We start from the raw sequence: 23,470 nt of genomic DNA on the forward strand, positions 1-23,470 counted from the left end.
GAAGATGACTAGTCTTGAGACGAGATGTGTGCACTGCCATCTGAACTACAGAGAAACACAAAGAAGCTTCTTAAACAACATACTGTCACTATGACAACCCAGAAAAATTAAGCTCTTTCTATTTGGAGAAACTCTTACATAACCGACCACTGTATGACTAACCACTTCAGTTTTACAACTCAGATCCTTATTTGATTCATATTCGGCTTGGACTCAAACTGATAATAAGAGTTAAACACACCACGCAGGTCATTGCTTACACCGTATCATCTGAGATCACTGTTTATGAACGTTTTTCTTTGTGGGTCTGCAGTGTTGGGAAGGTTACTTTGGAAATGTAAGAGGTTACAGATTTAAAGTAATTTAATATTGACTACTATAACTATTACTATTTAAATTACTTTATTAAAGTAGTGTAACTGAGTACATTTTGATTACTTTTCTTAATTTCTAACCAAGCAGCTACATGTGAAGCAGGCCGGGGTAACCTTACAGAACTCAACACTTATTACAGACTTTCACAATCCTTCATCACTTGAATTTAGATTATAATCATTTCATTTTAAAGCACAGCCACCACAGAATCAGACTTTCTTTTCACTTAGAGATTGTTCTGACGTTAAATGCAGATTTAAAATTATAAGATGTAGTTTAATAGCTATGAAATCAATGTTTGGAGGTAACCCAGTAATAAAGCATATACGTGAACCCAAATGGGAAATAAAACAGTTATTGAATAAGCATGTGTCCTAAACTCCTGAAACATTGCTGTCTCATATTTTAGAGCAGTCAATTTATGAAATAAATCAATCAAATCTGTGTGTGTGTGTGTGTGTGTGTGTGTGTGTGTGTGTGTGTGTGTGTGTGTGTGTGTGTGTGTGTGTGAAAATATTCAGATGTATCCCCTTTTGAAATCACTAACATTTTTGTGTTAATTTAATTTAATTAACTGTAATTTAATTAATTTTTTTCTCAGTAACTGTAACTGATTACAATTACATTTATCTCGTAATTAAACTACATAATTCTGCTACATGAAACTACTCCCCAACACTGTCTGTGTGAATCTGAATCTTTAGGACGTTGGGGGTCTTTATTAAAAGACAAGTTGCTTTTATCATCTGTGTCCCTGCAGCACAAAAGCAGTCATCAGTAGCACAGGTATATTTGTAGCAATAGACAACAATACATTGTATGGGTCAAAATTTTACATCTTTCTTTTATGACAAAAATCATTAGGATATTAAGTAAAGATCATGTTCCATGAAGATATTTTAGTGTAAATAATTTTTGATTAATAATGCATCGCTAAGAACTTCATTTGGACAACTTTAAAGGCGATTTTCTCAATATTTAGATTTTTTGCACCCTCAGAATCCAGATTTTCAGATAGTTTTCCTATTCTAACAAACCAAGCATCAATGCAAGGCTTATTTGTACATCTTAAAGATGACGTATAAATCTCAATTTCAAAAAACTGACCCTTATGACTGGTTTTGTGCTCCAGGGAGGTTTCCCAAACTCTCCTGAGAACGCCGCTCAGGTGAACGCGTCGCGTCGCGTCAAGCTCCGCGTTCCGCGGGTGAGGAAGGATGAGGGCCGGCTGGATGGAATGAGCGGCGGAGGGATCTGCGTCATGCGCTCAGGCCATCCACTCTTCCGCCCAATTTTCCGACGTGATTCGCCTGCGCTGAAAATGGAGTTCGCGTAAAGCAGATCCCCCAAACTTCCCAGGAAGAATTCCCATCGTTCGCCACGTTCTGGTCACGCATTCTGTCCCATTTGAAGACTTTGAGGAAGCGTACAGCAGCTGGGTCTTCGTTTCATCGCTGAGTCCTGCCGTGTGGAGCGCTCTCCGGATCGTGTCCTGTGGGTTTTCCAAACTCGCTCTCGCTGGGATTTGGGGGTTTTCTGTGGGCTCAGGATGAAGAAGGCGCCGCTGGATGTGATTTATCTCTCAGGTGGATGGAAGTGCTGCTGTCACCGCTTCCACACACCCTTCCCGTTCTGAGTCCCGGTGTTCAGGAACGGTAACGGTCTCTCTCGTGCTGCTCTCACCGGGAACATGGAGAAATCTACGCTTTTATTTCCCCGCCGCGAGTGCGAGCTCGAGCAGGTTTAGAGCATTTAGATCCCCGTGAAAAAACATGAGCGAGGAATCAAACACAAACAGCGAGTAAGTGCGCGCGCACACACACACAAACGCGCGCGTGAGCGAATAAACAACACAGAATAGTGTGGCATGTGCCTGGATGTGTCTTATTTATCCTCAGATGTCTGATTGTGTGTGTTATATGTCTTGTATGGAGTCAATATAATATCACATATATACGCAAAAAAATAAAGTTTTGCAAAGTAAAATAAAGTTTTGCAAACAAAAATTAAAGTATTGAGGAAAATAATTTTGCTTTTTGCAAACAAAAGTAAAGAATTGCAAAACATAAATGATACCGCGCGAAAGCAATGATTTTGCAATACATATTTTCCATGGTCATATCTACAATTTTATTTGCAACACTGATTTTATTTTGCGTGTCGGTCTAGTTTGAGCTTGCGCTGCAGTTTTTCCTGTGCGCTTCATTTTTTCTGCGCGTCTCGCTTTGTGACGCTGGTTTTGACGTGGGGGTGGAGTCAAGGGGCAGGGGCGTACAACATGCCTCCCTGGAAGTGACGTCATCGGCCCGAGATGCAGCTCACTGATCCAGGTACTGTCATGATGAGCAGATGTAATGCGAGTGGATCGCTTCCTTTTATTCACTAGCATTAAAACATGCATGGTTTCGTTTTATTAACTTTATTAACAAATGTATATGTGTATTAGCAGCGTTTGCGCAAGTTAAAGAAGTTGTTACCATGCACATCTGTTGTTTATTTCTCTCGATGTGCGCTATTTTACTGGCATAAAGTTGGCTTGACGTTGGACGTTCGATATTCGCAAATCTAGGGACCGTGTCTAAAGTTACATGCGAAACTACTATACACTTCTCTAACGTCAATAGCATGCAAGGAGAATGACTAATAGTCATGAAAACAACTGTTAACTGTTCATCCAGGTGTCAACTATAATGCACACCTTTTATATTTTTTGATAATTATTAAAATAAACTGTAACTCATATGTAAAATATTGCTACTTTTCATTACCAAATGGACGTAAACACTAATTTAAAGCTCAAAAGCTCAATGAAAAATAGCAATATTTTACATATGATTTACAGTTTATTTGAATAATTATGAAAAATATGAACTGTGTGCATTATAGTTGACACGAAGATGAACACTTTACAGTATGTTTTATGAAAGTGAGTCATTCTGTTCAAATGCTATTGAGCTTTAAATTTGTATTTAAGTGCATTCGGTAATGAAAATTAGCAATATTTTACATTTGATTTACAGTTTATTTTAATAATTATGAAAAATATGAATGGTGTGCATTATAGTTGACACCTGGATGAACAGTTAACAGTTGTTTGCATGACTGTTAGTCATTCTCCTTGCATGCTATTGACGTTAGAGAAGTGTATAGTAGTTTCGCATGTAACTTTAGAGACGTTGCCTAGATTTGCGAATATCGAATGTCCAACGTCAAGCCAACTTTATGCCAGTCACACACTTTTATAGCATTAAATGTGTATTGTTTCATTTGGGTTAACTGCATGTGTATTAACAGTGTTTAAGATCTAACCTGTGGGAGGACGCCAGCGCACAGAAGCGTTCTTTGTTCACATTAGTTCAGAGTTACTGCTAGTTTTAATGTAAAATTATGCAATTCACTTCATAAACTATAACGTACATCATTCAATTTTTATACGTGTCAAGTTTTATATCGATCTCGACTTCGTTTTTCATTTACATAACTCCTGGCATAAATTAATAAATGACTGTCATTGTAAGATAAAAAAAAATGAAGCTCGAATCTTTTTGGTTTAATTTTGCCACGAGTTTAATGCATAAACAAACCCGCGTGACCATAGCAACCTGAGATTATCAGAGATTGATCAAATATTTTTATCCATCCCACAGTCCGTTGATCGTGTCTTTTTATGTAATATATGTGCATATAAGGCTTTTATTATTTTTATCATTATATATATATAATATATCCAAGTGGATGCTGCACACTGCTGGTGGTTGAGGAGAGACCCCCCACATGATCGTACAGCGAATTGGGTGTACAACAATACATCATAAAACGCTATATAAATGCATCATTCATTTATTCATATAGGCTAACCGTATATAATAATTGATAATAATATTATATTAAATAGGGCTATATTTTTATATTTATTGTTATGCTTATTTCACCTTTTAATTCGTGTATTGCTTACCTAATTAACGTTCTTTGTTAAATTAGTGTTTTCATTTACAAATGAAACTAGCGAATTATTCATTTATAATTCTAGTATTTATTATTATAGGGTTATTGTTAAATTCATCCTCTAAAGTGCACTTTAATGAAAAGTGTAATGAAAAGTAGCAATATTTTACATATGATTTACAGTTTATTTTAATAATTATCAAAAAATATTAAAAGGTGTGCATTATAGTTGACACCTGGATGAACAGTTAACAGTTGTTTTCATGAATGTTAGTCATTCTTCTTGCATGCTATTGACGTTAGAGAAGTGTATAGTAGTTTCGCATGTAACTTTAGAGACGGTCCCTAGATTTGCGAATATCGAACGTTCAACGTCAAGCCAACTTTATGCCAGTAAAAAAAAGAGCGCACATCGAGAGAAATAAACATCAGATGTGCATGGTAACAACTATTTTAACTTGAGCAAACGCTGCTAATACACATATACATTTGTTAATAAAGTTAATAAAACGAAACCATGCATGTTTTAATGCTAGTGAATAAAAGGAAGCGATCCACTCGCATGCATCTGCTCATCATGACAGTACCTGGATCAGTGAGCTGCGTCTGGGGCCGATGACGTCACTTCCAGGGAGGCATGTTGTACACGCCCCTGCCCCTTGACTCCACCCCCACGTCAAAACAGCGCCACAAAGCGAGACGCGCAGAAAAATGAAGCGCACAGGAAAAACTGCAGCGCAAGCTCAAACTAGACTGACGCGCAAAATAAAATCAGTGTTGCAAATAAAATTGTAGATATGATCATGGAAAATATGTATTGCAAAATCATTGCTTTCGCGCGGTATCATTTATGTTTTGCAATTCTTTATTTTTGTTTGCAAAAAGCAAAATTATTTTCCTCAATACTTGAATTTTTGTTTGCAAAACTTTATTTTTCTTTTGCAAAACTTTATTTTTTTGCGTATATATGTGATATTATATTGACTCCATATGTGTGTGTTATATGTGTGTGTTATATGTCTTGTTTGATGTGGCGTTTGATGTATATATCTTTTGGTTTTTTTATTTTGATGATGATTGTGATGTGTAAGTGATGTAACAGAGGTGTGTAGTAAACCCAGCAGAGGTTTGGCAGGTCTCGGTGTGTTTGTGCTCAGTAGTGTTCTTTACTCAGATTAGCGCAGTGTCAGGCCGTGTCTCAAACCCTAGTGAACACTATCTAGGCGGGATGTTCGCGGGTTTGACACGCAGCCTCAGAGCGCCATGTTTTCTCAATCATCACAACCTCATTCATAAAAATGTCCGAAACGCGAGAGCTGACTGAGCTTCGCTGCTCCGCCACGGGTTTCTGTGATAATGATCGCTTCTGAAGCGCCGCTCGCTGACAGCGCGGGAGAGACGAGTCGGTCACGTGACCCGCCTCCATTCATAAAGAATCCGCGTGTCCATTCACACACACACACACTCACACACACTCTCTCTCTCTAGGGATGACACTTTCTGTAAGTTGATTGTCATGAAGTCAATCAGTGAGTCATCATAAACATTAAAGTTTTCACCCCCCAGCTCTTAATGCATCTTGTTTCCTTAAGGAGCATCAGTGAATGTTTGAACCTTTTGTAATAGTTGTGTTTGAGTGCCTCAATTGTCCTCAGTGTGAAAAGATGTATCTCAAAATCATACAGTCACTGCTGGAAAGGGTTAAAATATGCAAAGATGCTGGAAAACTGAAGAATCTGCAGGAGCTGGAGGTTTTTCTGAAGAACAGAGCTCAGTTTAACTGTTCAGAACAAACAAGGGACTCATGCACAACCATCACAAAACAGAAAGACAGTCGTGGATCATCAGGTCAGGGAACTGAACCACACACAGTATTAAGAACCAAGGGTTCACAAACTTTTGAATGGGGTTATTTTAATAATTTCAGCAATTTTTTTGTCTTGTGGATTAAATGTAAACAACTTTTATGTACAAGATCTTACTCAGGACAGTATTAAATAAAAAATAACATGCATTTAGTATGATCTCTCTTATTTTTTTTTTAATTATTCATATTTTCACAGATTCTGCAATGGGTACCCAAACTTTCGAGCCCCACTGTATATAAAATTCTTGTAACACTTTTCAATAAGGTTTTAGGTTTTAACATTATATAAGTTAACATGAACATCATTTATATAACATTTATAGAAATTTATATATATATATATATTTTATTTATTTATTTATTTATTTTCCAAGATGGTGCCGCCGAGTTCGGACACCGTCCAGGTTGCTCCGCTTATATTGTATTTTTATTTACTTTTTTTTACACATGGCGTCTGCACTGATCACTTACGACAAAGGAACACTTTTGGACATTGGACACCGTTTCAGTAAACTTTATCCTCCAACCCATCGTGGCCATCTGAGATTCACAATGGCCACCTGAATAGCCACCCGAGGCGACGGATCAAGAAACACCGCGGGAAATGCGCTGGGATTCGCAACAGACTAAGAAAAAGAGACAGCATTGTATCATTGACAATCATGTAATCGCCGTGTCTGAGGACGATGTTCGGAGGGCCCTAAAGCGAGTGAACGTCAGGAAAGCAGTAGGTCCTGATGGGATTTCTGGCCGTATTTTGAGGTCCTGCACTGATCAACTCACTGGTTTGTTTACATCAATCTTTAATGAGTCTCTTGCTACATCGGTGGTTCCCACCTCCTTTAAAAAATCTGTCATCATCCCTGTGCCTAAGAACAATAACCCCTCTGGTCTGAATGAGTATCGTCCAGTTGCCCTCACATCAAGAAAAAACCGTTGGCGCCGATACAGGATGGCTGCCTCCGTGATGTGCTCTGCAGTTGTTTTTGTGTTTTTGTTAGTTTGCCAGGCTTTCAGCTGTTCAGAGCGGACCACGACACAGAATCAACGGGGAAATCGCGCGGTGGCGGGACATGCTTTTACATCAATGAACGGTGGTGTACAGATGTTACAGTGTTAAATAAGATGTGCTGCTCAGATCTCGAAACACTCTTCATTAACTACAAGCCGTTCTATTCGCTGCGGGAGTTTCACTCGTTCATTCTGGTGAGTGTTTACATTCCTCCGCAAGTGCACGTGAGCCTTGCTTTACAGAAACTCACTGATCAGATCACAGAGACAGAACAACAACACCCGGACTCTGTTTTAATCATTCTTGGGGACTTTAATAACGCAAATCTCTCCCGTGAACTGCCAAAATACAGACAGCACATCACATGTCCCACCAGAGACAGTAATTTATTGGATCACTGTTACACCACAATAAAGGATGCATATCACTCTGTTCCACGAGCAGCTCTGGGACTGTCAGATCACTGCCTGGTCCATCTTATTCGCGCCAGACGCTCTATTCGCGTTTGGTGTGAACACTGTAGTTATGATTGTATAAAGATGGACTAATGAAGCAGAGCAGGATTACAATCTTGTTTTGAAATGATTGATTGGAGTGTTTTTGAAGCTGCTGCCACCGATCTGGATGAACTAAGTTTACAGAGACTGTAACATCCTATATTAGTTTCTGTGAGGATATCTGTACCAGGACTCATCTAACTTACAACAGTGACAACCCGTGGTTCACTGCAAAACTCAGACAGCTCTGTCAGGCCAAAGAATATGCTTACAGGAAGGGGGACAATGTCCTGTATAAATAGGCTACATACACACTGGAAAAGGAGATCAGAGTGGCAAAGAGGAATTATTCTGAAAAAATAAGGACTCAGTTCACTTCCAACGACTCAGCATCAGTCTGGAAAAGTCTGAAAGAGATCACCAATTACAAGACACCACCCCCCAGCACTGTGGAGAATCAACGACTGGCAGACGACCTGAACGAGTTTTACAGCAGGTTTGAAAGAACACCCATCACCCGCCCTGAACACCTCTCCAAACAACCGCCCTCACCATTCACACCTCCTGCATCCCCCCTCTCCCCCACACCTGCAATACAGATAAGCGAGGATGCGGTGCGCCAGGTCTACCGGAAGCAGAAAAGGAAAAAAGCATCAGTCTGTCTGAAATCCTGTGCTGACCAGCTGGCCCCCATCTTTACACAGATCTTCAACAGATCACTGGAGCTGTGCAAAGTCCCTTCATGCTTCAGACGCTCCACCATCATCCCCATCTCAAAAAAATCTAAAATTACAGGACTAAATGACTACAGGCCTGTGGCTCTAACGTCTGTGGTCATGAAGTCATTTGAAAAACTGGTGCTGGCCCACCTGAAGGACATTATTGGACCCTTACAGGTCCTTTTCAGTTTGCCTACAGAGCAAACAGGTCTGTGGACGATGCAGTAAACATTGGACTGCATTATGTTCTGCAACACCTAGACAGACCGAGGACTTATGTGAGGATCCTGTTTGTGGACTTCAGCTCAGCCTTTAACACGATCATCCCAAACCTCCTCCTGCCCGAACTAACTCAGCTCTGTGTGCCCACCTCCGTCTGTCACTGGATCAACAGCTTCCTGACAGACAGGCAACAGCTAGTGAGGCTGGGAAAATACACATCCAGCACCCGTACAATCAGCACTGGAGCTCCCCAGGGCTGTGTTCTCTCCCCACTGCTCTTCTCTCTGTACACCAATGACTGCACATCTAATGATCCCTCTGTCAAGCTCCTGAAGTTTGCAGATGACACCACACTCATCGGTCTCATTCAGGACAGTGACGAGTCTGCTTACAGACAGGAGGTTAATGAGCTGGCAGTCTGGTGTACTCTCAACAACCTGGCGCTTAACACGCTCAAAACAGTGGAGATGATCGTGGACTTCAGGAGAAACCCCCCTGCTCTCCCCCCACTCACCATCATGAAAAGAACTGTGACTGCAGTGGAGTCATTCAGATTCCTGGGAACCACCATCTCTCAGGACCTGAAGTGGGACATTCATATTGACTCCATTGTGAAAAAGAGGCCCAGCAGAGGTTGTACTTCCTTCTCCAGCTGAGGAAGTTTAACCTGCCACAAGAGCTGCTGAAACAGTTCTACTCCACCATCATTGAATCCATCCTCAGCACTTCAGTAACTGTCTGGTTCAGTTCAGCTTCTAAATCTGACCTCAGAAGACTACAGAGGGTAGTCCGGACTGCTGAGAGAATCATCAGTACAACCCTCCCTTCTATTCAAGAACTGTACTTATCCAGAGTGAGCAAAAAGGCTGGCAAAATCACTCTGGACCCCTCACATCCAGCACACTCCCTGTTTGAACTGTTGCCATCTGGTCGACGCTACAGAAGACTGAGCACCAGAACGACCAGACACAGGAACAGTTTCTTCCCTCAGGCAATCCATCTAGTGAACACTTGATAATAACTGTGGAACACACTACACTATTTATATTTACATACACATACATCTCTCTCTCTCTCTCTCTCTCTCTCTCTCTCTCTCTCTGCTTGTTCTCTCAGTAACATGCGCCTGTCAGAATTGGCGCAGCAGTCAGTCATCTTATCTGCATCACTCACCGATCAAATAAGTCTTTACCACTTATCACTCCACGCTGGTTCTGTTACTGAAGAATCCAACACGAGACAACGATATGGCGCAATCAAACTGTTACATGATTGGCTGGTAGCGTGTCACTCCCTACGTTGCTAGGTTACCAGAGAGTGAGTGCCTTTGTTCATGCAACCAAACTTGCTTCGCAACATGGTAGCGTGTCACTCCCTACGAAAAACAAAAAAAAAAAAAAAAAAAAAAAAAAAAAAAAAAAAAAAAAAAAAAAAAAAAAAAAAAAAAAAAAACAAAAAAAAAAAAAAAAAAAAAAAAAAAAAAAAAAAAAAAAAAAAAAAAAAAAAAAAAAAAAAAAAAAAAAAAGAAGAAAGTTTAACGTTTTATCGAATGCATTTTTTATTGATATCGATTACATGTCTATAGCGATACATATCATTATCGTTTTATCGCCCAGCCCTAGTTAATATTATGTTCAAAATGGATTACTACATTATTAATTAAAATTTATAGTTAATGTACATCAGTAACTGTACCATGAATTAACATAAACAATTTTTTACTTAAATAAATGCAGTAAAAATATGTTGTTCATACTTGGCTTGTACTAATGTTAAAGACTATATTATTTAACTATATTAGTTAAGATGAACAATAATTTTTCTGTATTTTTCTAATTATATAGCATTTAAAATCTCTCTCTCTCGCTCTCTCACCCACCCCTCACTCATCAGAATATCAGTGTGCCTAATTATTATGCACGCGGTGAAAAAGCATTTTTAATAATTTTATTGTGTTTTTATTGTTTTAGTCTCTCTCTCTCTCTCTCTCTCTCTCTCTCTCTCTCTCTCTCTCTCTCTCTCTCTCTCTCCCCTCTCTCTCTCTCTCTCTCTCTCCTCTCTCTCTCTCTCTCTCTCTCTCTCTCTCTCTCTCTCTCTCTCTCTCTCTCTCTCTACTCTCTCTCTCTACTCTCTCTCTCTCTCTCTCTCTCTCTCTCTCTCTCTCTCTCTCTCTCTCTCTCTCTCTCTCTCTCTCTCTCTCTCTCTCTCTCTCTTTCTCTCTCTCTCTCTCTGTCACCCAGCCCCACACTCAACACACCGTGTCAACACACACACACTCACCCACTCCCCTTCCTCACACAGAGGCAAATACTGTTTCCTTTTTTACTGTTATTTTAATAAATCATCACGGCAAAACCGTTCAAGCTATCCAAAATTCATCCACAATTTAAGTTCCTCAATGTATTTGCATCAAGTAGACAAAGTTTGGTGTGCATAGTATAATTTTTCTCTGAGGAGTATGCATTAAAGTCCCGGATAGTCCAAAAAAAAAAAAAAATCCTTAGGAAATCAATAGGGCCCTGCTCCTTACTGGCTTGGGCCATAATTAGGGATGCTCCATCAGTATACGGCCGATACGGCGCTCCTGTACTCATACTCGTTACAAAGCCCCAATACAACACAGCGTGTGAACAGTGCCATATCCAGACTAAACACCGACACAGAACAACAGAGAGCAGAATGGAGTTGTTAGAGATTAAGGGTTTATGGGTGTTTAATGTGTGCATTTATGATATTGTCAATGTTAAACATTTCATGTTTGTGTTTGTGTTGATGATGTGGATTTGGTTTGGATTGAGAACTTGTCGAGAGCGATATACGCCTTTCTCACAGACCGGAAAGTTTGTAGTTCGGTCGGATATGTCAGAAACGAGTGAATAAACCAATGAACAAGCTACTTAACAGTAAGGAGAGAGAGAAATCGAGAGAGCACACTTCTGAAGTAGAGTCGGGCCTATAGATGATGCCATCACCACCTGCTGTCAGAGAGTGAATTTGTATTTACATTCAGCCCGCTCTATGTTTTTGTTTCGCGCAGATGTTTTATGTAGCATAAACTCATAAAGCTAAAGTCAGACCATTCTGTCTTTGCTTCAGATTTTGAAATAATTCACTATAACTTACATCTGAAAGGCTTATGTATGCAGCATCTTTGTTTGGATCATAAATATTGAGTTTTTGGTTTTTTTATTTGATTATTATTTTGTTAGTAGCCTACTCTCTCACATATCATGAACTGTTTGTTTGTCTGTTTTGTTGAGTATTCACGTAAACCCAAGTCATTAAGATACTTGCCTTTAAAGGTGTTCAAATGAAGTTCTTAGCGATGCATATTACTAATCAAAAATTAAGTTTTGATATATTTACGGTAGGACATTTACAAAATATCTTCATGGAACATGATCTTCTAATGATTTTTGGCATAAAAGAGAAATGTGTAATTGTGACTCATACAATGTATTGTTGTCTATTGCTACAAATATACCTGTGTTACTGATGACTGCTTCTGTGCTGCAGGGTCATGCACATACATATATACATATACTGTAATATTTAATAATATTTTATTACCATTTTATAAACTATAGCGAATAAACTGTGACAATGTGAGAAATGTTGAAGGTGTCTGAATAACTTTTGGTTTGAGTGTAAGTGTATGTATACTGTGTATGTGTGTGTGTGTAAATATATATATATATATTGTTGAAGGTGTCTGAATAACTTTTGGTTTGAGTGTAAGTGTATGTATACTGTGTGTGTGTGTATATATGGGGGTGTGTGTGTGTAAATATATATATATATATATATATATATATATATATATATATATATATATATATATATATAATATATCGTTGTATGTATATATATGTATATGTGTGTGTGTGTGTGGGTGTGTGTGTGTGTGTGTATATGTATCTATATACACTGCGTTCCAAATTATTCTGCAAGTGACACATCAATAGGATTTCAGTACAATGAAGAGTCAGATTTTTGTTTGTGTTGTTTTTCTCATCTTTTTAGATAACTGGTATCAATCTCAGACAGGTTTGGTCAGTAGTTTGTCAGGTCTTTTGAGGTAAATGGAAACCCTACTTAAAGAGGTTGTTCCACATTATTAAACAAGTCACAGTTCTCATGAAATATGGTGAGGAAGAAAGATCTTTCTGAAGATGAAAAGTATGAAACAATGTCTTGCAAAAGGCATCAAAACAAACAATATTTCGTGAAAAGCTAACAGAAATTATTGAACTGTCAAAAGAGCACAGAAGATCTTGGTCAGATAAAGATTTATTAAGGAAAGTTTCTGTCAAACAAATGAACTGTATTGTAATACCAGCTGTAAAAAATCCACTGCTGAGCAGCAGACAGGTGTTTGAAGCTCCTGGAGTCTCAAGATCCTCTCCATGTAGACTCACAGTTGTGTGTAAAGCTGTGTTTCAGTCAAACCTCACAAAGAGAAACCTGCACAGTGGCTGCAGAAACACATTTTCAAACTGTTTAGCACAATGGTATTTATGCAGCATGGGATAGTGTGTTATCCTGCATGAAAATCCTTTTATTTCCGAGAGCACTATTCTTCATTTTATACCACAGCAGAAAATGGTCAGTTATGAACTCCACATATCTTCCAGAAGTCATTCTGACACCCTAAAATGACCTTACACCTTACACCAATATTCCAACCCAAATCATCACCCACCGCCTCCTCGCTGATGTTTCACTCTTGTTGGAATAGGATGGCCATTCATCAACTATCAGAAATCCATTTATCTGGACCATCTATTGTACTGCAGCATTTGTAAGGGAATAAAACTATTTTAAAACAAGTCTAAATGTGTTTCTACAGCCACTGTGCAGGTTTCTCTTTGTGAGGTTGTGAGGAACTTTTTTTATTAATATATTTTTATGTGAAAGATATGTTGTGCTCTAAGTCACTCACAAATCTTTTGACAGGTCAATAATCTCTATTTGCTTTCCGTGAAATATTGTTTGTTTCGATGCCTTTTGCAAGACATTGCATTTTTTTCATACTTTTCATCTTCAGAAAGATCTTTCTTCCTCACCATATTTCATGAGAACTGTGACCTGCTTAATAATGTGGAACAACCTCATTTACCTCAGAAGACCTGGCAAACTACTGACCAAACCTGTCTGAGATTGATACCAGTTATCTAAAAAGATGTGAAAAACAACACAAACAAAAATCTGACTCTTTATTGTACCGAAATCCTATTGATGTGTCACTTGCAGAATAATTTGGAATGCAGTGCATGTATAAATGTGTCCCTTCAGTGAGGAGCAGTAATAAGTAGTAAGTGTGTACTTTTTTATTTTTGACAATAGATAAATTTTATTTGTTATGGTTCACAATTATCAATTTTTCTAAGAAATCATGTAATTTAGTAATATGCATTTAGTAATATGCATTGCTAAGAACTTCATTTGGACAACTTTTAAGGCAATTATCTTAATATTTCTCCAAATATTGTCCTGTCCTAACAAACCATACATCAGTGGAAAGTTTATTTATTCAGATGATGCATAAATCTCAATTTCAAAAAAATTGACCCTTATGACTGGTTTTGTGGTCCAGGGTCACATATATAAATAAAAGGTATATGAGCAGTGTTGGTGTTGTGTGCCGCAGGGAGAGTTTTGCGCGTGTGAGAGCGGTGGTCATGACTCGTGATGACTCCAGCGGCGGCTGGCTTCCTCTGGGCTCCGGAGGACTCAGCTGCGTCACCGTACACAAGGTCAGCCGGACCGAGGCCGACGGCTCCAGCGCAGCCCAGTTCCTCATCCACGGAGAGCGGCTCAGAGACAAAACGGTAATGTGACATCATCCTTATGACCTCACACACTCACCGGAAGTGTTTGTTCGGCACACAGTGATGATGCAACTGCGTTCAGCAGTGTTTGCTAAGGAAATCCCAAGATCATTCAGGCAGAATGAAGCAGAGCCACACGCTCACATTTCACAACTCAAACATCAGCTGATAGATGCTTTTATTTTCTTCATAGTTTCCTTTTACTGTCGACTTTAACTTCACATTGTTATTTAAGTGTCATTCTTATTAACATTGAATTAGTTGGGCTAACAAATTATCTTGAGAGTCCACTTCAGACATTCTACTAATGCTGTGTTCCAGGCAACCCGTAACCCGTGTTTTTCCAACCTTCTACCCGTGAAAGTGCACTGGAACCAGAGTCAAACCCGAGACTTCCCCCCCGTGGACTCGCACTATTTTTTGGGTGTACCCCCCGGGGTAGGTTAGATCGATGTACGGGCGACCAGTTACGAGCTCTGACGATCACATAGCCCGCGAAACAAAATGGCAGCCCCTACGGATTTTATTTTGTACGGATGCAGTGTTTTTTTTGTTGGTACACGGTGACAATATAACGTTGCAATAAATTTAATAATCTAGCTACAATTCCCTTGCGCTCAGGCAGTTTTGGCTGTGACTTGCCTGGAAGCTACAAAGTCATGGATTGAAGTCCTGATTTACGGGCTCTTTAAGGTGAATGGAAAGCTGAATTGAATAGTACGTATATCTAGTAACTTGTTAACTAACTCTAATTAGAGCATTAGTAGACTCTTAAGTTAGGGTAAGTGGAATAAGTTGACATACTTACAGAGCGACTTGCAGTCAGTAGATTGTCCATCGAGTGTGAGCAGATATTAAGCAGACAGTCACTAGTACTCTGATGACTGCTAGTGGACATGTAGATGCCACAGTGGTACCTCGAGCAGATCGTTTGTTTAAAGTGGCATTATTGATTTTAACAGTCTGCTGAAACCAACTTGACTTAGTCTTAACAATTTAAAGAATTATCAATCTTTGTCCATATAAGGAATTTCCTTTAGCTTCTGTGATTTATATTTGTTTTTTGTTGAATATGTGGATTTTTTGCTTGAGGTATGAATATGGATACTTTAATTTTTTTTTGAGCGCTAATAAATGTGTTTATAGCACTAAAAATAAGACTTCTCTAAAAAGAAATTTGAAGTAGACATATGATAGTCCATGTTTTTCTAGAGTGTTTTTTTTTATTTTATTTTGGGTTTTTTTTTTTTTTTTCTTAAAAAAATACTCTAATGTGCTAACCCTAACCGAAAACCATGGTTAAAAAAAACCTGTTAAAAAATATTTAACATGAAATCTTGCATTTTGCACATTCTGCAATTACGATTTTGACATTAGCCATCCAGGAGCTTCTGGTAATATTGTAGCTATCTAGGAGTTTATGAATGAACCCGTCCCATCCCATTAAATATATATATATTTCAGGTGAGGAGGTTTTCAGTGGCTCATGCTGTGAATGTGTTGTTTTGATGAGCGTCAGACGTGAACCTCGCTCTGGTCTCCAGGTGCTGCTGGACTGCGTCATCAGGAGGGATCTGGAGTATAATAAGGTCAATCCCATCTTCCATCACTGGAGGATCGGCAGCAAGAAGTTGGGCCTGACCTTCCAGAGCCCAGCGGACGCCAGGGCCTTCGACCGCGGGATCCGGAGAGCCCTGGAGGACATCAAACAAGGTGAGCGTCCCAGCAGTCAGTTCTGAGCGTTTGAGACGCAGACACACACTATCACACCTCACCCACGAGCTGTTTTAAACATGTAAAACTCATTTAATGTTACTCAAGTGTGACTTTCAGTTACTTCATCCACCGCTAGGTAAAAGTACAGATATCTTACCAGAAAATGACTTTGGTGGAAGTTGAAGTCACCGTTTAGAATATTTCTTGAGTAAATATATATATAAAATGATTCAAAGCAGCTCTGCTGTGATAAACAGGAAAATAGCATGTTAATGTTGTCAAATTCATCCATTATGAACCAAATTCATTGCATATTGAGTTTTTGTTTTTGAATCAGACCCCGGCGTTGGAGAAAGTCTGTGCATTTCACTTACACACACACACACACACACACACACACACACACACACACACACACACACGTGTGTCCAGGTCACTGTCTGTAGTTCACATACGTGCTCAGCTCCACGTGATGATGTCACCGCTCGTCATGATGTCAGCGCTCGTTTGCTGAAGTGGAATTTTCCAGCGTGTGTTGTGTAACGAGCAGCTTCTTCAGTATTCCTGCTGCATGACTCCAGACTACAGCCTTCCGGCTCTCAGGAGCCTGTTACTGTGGCAACCAGGACACAGCACTGCTGGACGCGTCACTACACACACACACACTCACACACAACTCACACACACACACACACACACACACACACAACACGCACAAACCACACACTCACAACACACGCACACAACACACTCACACACTCACACACTCACACACACACACTCACACAACACACGCGCACTCACGCACACACACACACACACACTCACACACACACACGCACTCACACACACACAACACACGAACTCACTCACTCACACACACACTTACTCACGCACAGACACAAACACACACTTGTTTCCTCATAGGAACCTAAAAATGTCCAGATGAGGTCAAAAATGTACTGCACGAACCCCTCATATTACAGAGCAGAGAGGCTGTTATAGGACTACATGATATCAAAGTAAATAACACACGCATAACAATGTCTACAGTTATCATAATATTTACTCACATAATTGTACAAAATGTTATTTGAAAAATGCATGAATGTGAAAAAAAAATGACTTTGATTAAAAAAAATCTGTGAGATAAAAAGATTTAAACTTCAAATAGGAACTTCTTAATTCTGTAATGGTATTTTACACAATCACAGAATTTGTTGAGAAGGTGACTGAAGGGAAGTGAACACTAAGCATCAGTTCATCAGTGCACTGCTCATTGAGCTGAGTGGGGGTGCTTCTCAATATCCCTCCTCGTTGCCTCGCTCCTCCATCCTGTGACCCGGAAACCCATGGAGCTCAGCATCTCAGTTCTCTGATTGCACCGCGAGGAGGCTTCCTGAGGATTCATGAGCTGTGTGCTTTGCGGAAGTGTTTTATCGACTAACTGTGACGCACGTTATACATTCTCCTCCCCCTTCACATCTGTCATATTAATTTACATTTATATTTTACTTTTGCATTTTAAATAAACCATACATGTCACATATTTCAACAGGGTATCTTGCTTTATTAATATTTTTATGAATGCCTTAAATAACAAACTTAACTAAGGGCAGATCCCTTTAGCGCTGCTGATGACACTTTTAAGTGACGCTTGAGGGGTCAAGAATATCCCATGTTCATCCTTTGATTCCTTCATCCTCATTTCCTTTCCTTGCATCCTTCCTTCATATCCTAAGGTAGTGGAGCTAAGACGTGAGCAGAGGAAACGAGGAATTGAGAAGCACCTTGGGAATGTCTTGTGTGTCCTCGCGCTCTGGTTCAGTGCTATCAAAATAAAAGTCCTGATCTCAACACTCATGGGCCAAACAGAAATCTAATCAGCTGATGCTGCTAATTAAAGACAAACAGCTGCTGGCCCTGCAGATTAATCAGTGTGTGATCTGAGTCGTGCTGAAGGCCCTGTCTGACATCACAGTGCTGCAGCTGTTTAATGCCTCTCACAGTGATTTTACCACTCTTCAGGGAGTTCTTACCGTGGTAAACCACACACGGCCTTGAGTGCTAGAAATGCTTTTAACAGTACAGCTGATGCTGTTTGATCTGAATGTGTAATGTTCACCTGCAGGAGGCGCACCGTACAGTGACACAGACGCTCCTGAAGAGCCTTCATCACAGGTGAGGGACACACACACACGCAGAGTCACACACTCACACACACACACATAAAGTCACATGCACGCAGAGTCACACACTATCACACAGTCACACACAAACATGCACATGCCGAGTCACACACTTACACACACACGCAGAGTCACACACACACACACACACACAAACATGCATGCGCAGGGTGAGTAAACTCACACACACATACTCACACATACACAGTCATGCATAAACACACACATACAGTCACGCAGAGACTCACACACTGGCCCTCACACACACACACACACACACACAGACACACACACACACACAGTCATGCACATGCAGAGTCACACACACACACACCAGTGGTGGACAGTAACAGAGTAGCTTTACTTCGTTACTGTACTTAAGTTCATTTTTCAAGTATCTGTACTTTACTGGAGTAGTTTTATTTTGAGTAACTTTTACTTTTACTTCACTACATTCAAAAGCATAAGATCGTACTTTTTACTTCACTACATTTCATAAAACATATCGTTACTCCTTATAATATATCATGTGCTCCGACATGCAGAAGCGGTGTCTGATGCATGAACAAACTGAGTCTTTTCAATGAACCTTTTAAATCAGATCGCAAATCGCACCAAACGATTCATTCCCAAATTAGAATGATCCTTTTACAGCTGTTCTCGAGTCGAAAACTCACTGATTCAAATGAACCGTTTAGTGCGAGTCTCCAGTGAACTGAATTCACAAGTAAGAACCGGGAGATCTTGTGAGCGCACGTGCGTGCGCGACTGATGCTGCTAACAGTAAGTTACTAATGTCGATTTTAGGATTGGAAATCAAAAAAATCATTAACTGAAAATCATCTGATGTCTGTTTGAGGCTGTTTTTATATTGTTTAGCAACAATATACATTTTTATTAACTAGTTGAGTAGACAGATGAAAATAAGTAAATATTGTTAGCTGATGCTAACTGTCTAGCTAACAAGCCTGCTGGTGCTAAGTTGAGGTAATTTTTAAATATAAAGTCCAAATATTTTTATTCAACCACTTAGAATAGATTACATCTGGAGGAGAAGAAAGGCTGTGATGTTCAGAACATGGCAACTACAGTAATTATCAAAGTGGGAAGTGATGCCCTCTGGGGGCATTTGGCCAGGAGTGTTTTTATACCACAAGGTTTGAGAAGAAAAAAAAAAGTCATTATGAAAATATAGTTATATTTTCCTTAAAATGTTCTTCCAAACTTCAGGCCTTATTCTCATGTCATATATAACTGTGATGTTCTGGAAAAGAGCAAACTTTAAAACACTTTTTTCTTCCTGGTGAAGATCAGATGGTTTTCTCTCAGGTACATCGCAGTGTAAGCTTCACATTGAACATTACTAACTCTGGAATAACCTACCTAACATTGCTCTAGGTTATTACATGCAGTAATTTAGGTCCTATAATTAACACCTCTTTTTTTTTTTTTATAGAATTTAGCAGTAAGAAATTACTCGTCATCCAGTTTTTTATATTGACTATGCAATCCGTCAAATTGGTATGTTTCACCAGGCTGCAAAGAAATATAGAGCTGAGAAGCATCAGCATAACAGTGAAAAGCTAACACCATGTTTCCTGATGATATCTCCCAAGGGTAACATGTAAAGCGTGAAGAGTAACGGCCCTAGTACTGAGCCTTGAGGTACTCCATACTGCACTTGTGATCGATATGATACCTCTTCATTCACTGCTACGAATTGATGGCGGTCATATAAGTACGATTTAAACCATGCTAATGCACTTCCTGGTAATGCCAACAAAGTGTTCTAGTCTATGCAAAAGAATGTTGTCGTCAATAGTGTCGAACGCAGCACTAAGATCCAATAGCACTAATAGAGAGATACAACCACGATCAGATGATAAGAGCAGGTCATTTGTAACTCTAAGGAGAGCAGTCTCAGTACTATGATACGGTCTAAATCCTGACTGGAAATCCTCACAGATGCCATTTTTCTCTAAGAAGGAATATAATTGCGAGGATACTACCTTTTCTAGTATCTTGGAAAGAAAAGGGAGATTCGAGATCGGTCTGTAATTAACTAGTTCTTTGGGGGTCTGTGTGGTTTTTTGATGAGAGGCTTTTAATAACAGCCAGTTTGAAGGTTTTGGGGACATATCCTAATAACAATAAGGAATTAATAATAGTCTGATGTGATACTGTAGCTAACGGCTGCATGGTTACAATTTTATCTCTAATAATATCGATCTTAGAAGTAAAGTAGTTAATAAAGTTATTACTGCTGTGATGTTGGGAAATGTCAACACCTGTTGATGGTTTATTTTTCGTTAATTTAGCCACTGTATTGAATAAATACCTGGGGTTATGTTTGTTTTCTTCTAAAAGAGACGAAAAGTAATCAGATTTAGCAGTTTTTTAATGCTTTTCTGTAAGATAGGTTACTTTCCCTCCAAGCAATACGAAACACCTCTAGTTTTGTTTTCCTCCAGCTGCGCTCCGTTTTCCAGGCTGCTCTCTTTAGGGTGTGAGTGTGCTCATTACACCATGGTGTCAGACTATTTTCCTCAATCTTCCTTAAGCATAAAGGAGCAACTGTATTTAAAATGCTAGAAAAGAGAGAGTCCATAGTTTCTGTTACATCATCAAGTTGTTCTGAGATTTTTTGGATATGCTAAGGAATTGGGATACATCAGGAAGATTACTTACAAAGCAGTCTTTTGTGGTAGAAGTGATGGTTCTACCATACTTGTAACAAGAAGTAGAATTTACAGTTCTAGCTATATTAAGTTTGCACAAAACTAAATAATGATCTGAGATATCATCACTTGGTTGCATAATTTCAACACCATCAACATCAATTCCATGCGACAGTATTAAATCTAGAGTATGATTTCGACAATGAGTAGGTCCTGAGACGTGTTGTCTAACCCCAATAGAGTTCAGAATGTCTATAAATTCTGATCCCAATGTATATTTTTCATTATCAACATGGATATTAAAATCACCAACAATTAAAACTTTATCTGCAGCCAGCACTAACTCGGATGTAAAATCAGCAAACTCTTTAATAAAGTCTGTATGGTGCCCTGGCGGCCTGTATACAGTAGCCAGTACAAACATCACAGGGGATTTATCATTAACATTTGTTTCTTTGGATAATGTTATATGAAGCACCAATACTTCAAACGAGTTATACTTGAAGCCTGCCCTCTGAGAAATCTTGAAAACATTGTTATAAATTGAAGCAACACCTCCCCCCTTTACCTTTTGGATGTGGCTCATGTTTATAACAGTAATCCTGGGGTGAAGACTCATTTAAAATAATGTAATCATCTTGTTTTAGCCAGGTTTCTGTCAATCAGAGCACATCTAGGTTATGATCAGTGATCATATCATTTACAAAAAGTGGTTTCGTAGAAAGGGACCTGATATTCAATAAGCCAAGCTTTATCATTTGTTTATCTGTATTGCATCTGTTTTTTATTTGTTTAACATCAATTAAATTGTTACTTTTAAATTGGTTTGGACATTTTTTGTATTTTCTAGTTCGGGGAACAGACACAGTCTCTATACGCAGAGTCACGCACGCAGGTACACAGTCACACACACAAACATGCACACGCAGAGTCAAACACACACACAGTCACATGCACAAACACATGCAGAATTACAGACACATACACAGTCACATGCACATGCAGAGACGCACACACACAGTCACACGCACACGCGATCACACACTCACAAAGGCACACGCAGAGACTCACGCAGTCACACACAGTCACATGCACATGTAGAGACTCACACACACACACACACACACAGTCACACGCTCTCTCACATAAACGCTGGCAAACGCAGAGACTCACACACACAGACACGCACACGCAGTCACACTCACACATACACAGTCGCACAAACATGCAGAGTCACACACGCACATACAGTCACGCACACGCAGAGACTCACATGCAGAGTCTCATACACACACACACGCACAAACACTCACACGCAGTTACACACACATGCAGAGACGCACACGCAGAGTCACACACACACAGTCACACGCGATTACACTCTCACGCACACGCAGTCACACAGATACGCAGAGTCACACACACAGTCACATGCACATGTAGAGACACACACGCAGTCACACACTCTCACATAAACACAGGCACACGCAGAGACTCACACACACACAGTCACAAGCACGAACACTCACACGCAGTCACACACTCTAACACAGTCACACACACGCAGTCACACTCACACACGCACACAGTAGCTCACACGCGCCCACACACACGCACAGACACACACACACACATTGGCACATGCAGAGTCTCTCACACGCATGCAGAGTCACACTCACACACACACACACACACACACACAGACGATGAGTGTGTCTCAGCCACAGATAACCATGATTCCTCTGTATGACTGGACTCATGATCACACATGTGTCTCTCTCTGGTCCTGTTAGTTATGTGTTGAAAATTGGAGCACAGCTTCAGGTTATTGTGAACTAAAGCTATTAAAAACAGTTTTGTTAATTAAAATGAAGCTATACAATAATATATAAATATTTAAAACATAAGCTAAACAAAAATTAGAAAGGTTCCCTTGGCAACCAACTGAAATAAGTTGAATTACTGAAATTTACTAACAGGAAATCAATAAATATAAAATAAACCTGAAAAGTAATATTTAAATAGCGCAAAACTGATAAAAATGGCAAAAAACAACTATATTACAATATATAAAATAAAAGCTAATCAAAATATTAATGAAAATGTAATAATATACAAATGAAACTTATGTAATGCTGCAGAGGTGCTGTGGTTCAGGAGTCTCAGGAAGCGCTGCTCTGCCTCTCGTCTGTCTCCTGCAGCGTCGTGTTTGATTCATTCACAGATTAAGAGCTAAAAATGCGTGTCCTTTGCCATGTAGATCATCCATGATCGGCCCAATCACACGCCTGTTGCGGCGCGCGTCTCTCCATGGTGATTCAGAGCCACAGTCAGTCACGTGTGTTTCTGTCAGAGCAGCAGGTGAGCAACGTTCTGCTTCTGAGTTACAGTAGAGCAGCTGTCCGCCGCAGGGCATGCT

The 23,470-nt window shown here is 39.6% G+C and overlaps 1 protein-coding gene across 1 annotated transcript in view; it reads left to right on the top strand.

The window, feature by feature from the left end:
• Nucleotides 1-2,037: 2,037 nt before the first annotated feature.
• Nucleotides 2,038-23,470, top strand: part of LOC109109680 (sprouty-related, EVH1 domain-containing protein 1-like) — a 38,831-nt gene continuing 17,398 nt past the window's right edge. Inside the window, exons 1-4 of the mRNA XM_042742997.1 lie at nt 2,038-2,176; nt 14,288-14,468; nt 16,013-16,181; nt 18,316-18,365. Of these exons, the coding sequence (XP_042598931.1) occupies nt 2,148-2,176; nt 14,288-14,468; nt 16,013-16,181; nt 18,316-18,365 (429 nt within the window). The 5' untranslated portion in view covers nt 2,038-2,147. The remainder of the gene's footprint in view (nt 2,177-14,287; nt 14,469-16,012; nt 16,182-18,315; nt 18,366-23,470) is intronic.

This window comes from Cyprinus carpio, chromosome B17, assembly GCF_018340385.1.
Source record: "Cyprinus carpio isolate SPL01 chromosome B17, ASM1834038v1, whole genome shotgun sequence".
NCBI lineage: Eukaryota > Metazoa > Chordata > Actinopteri > Cypriniformes > Cyprinidae > Cyprinus > Cyprinus carpio.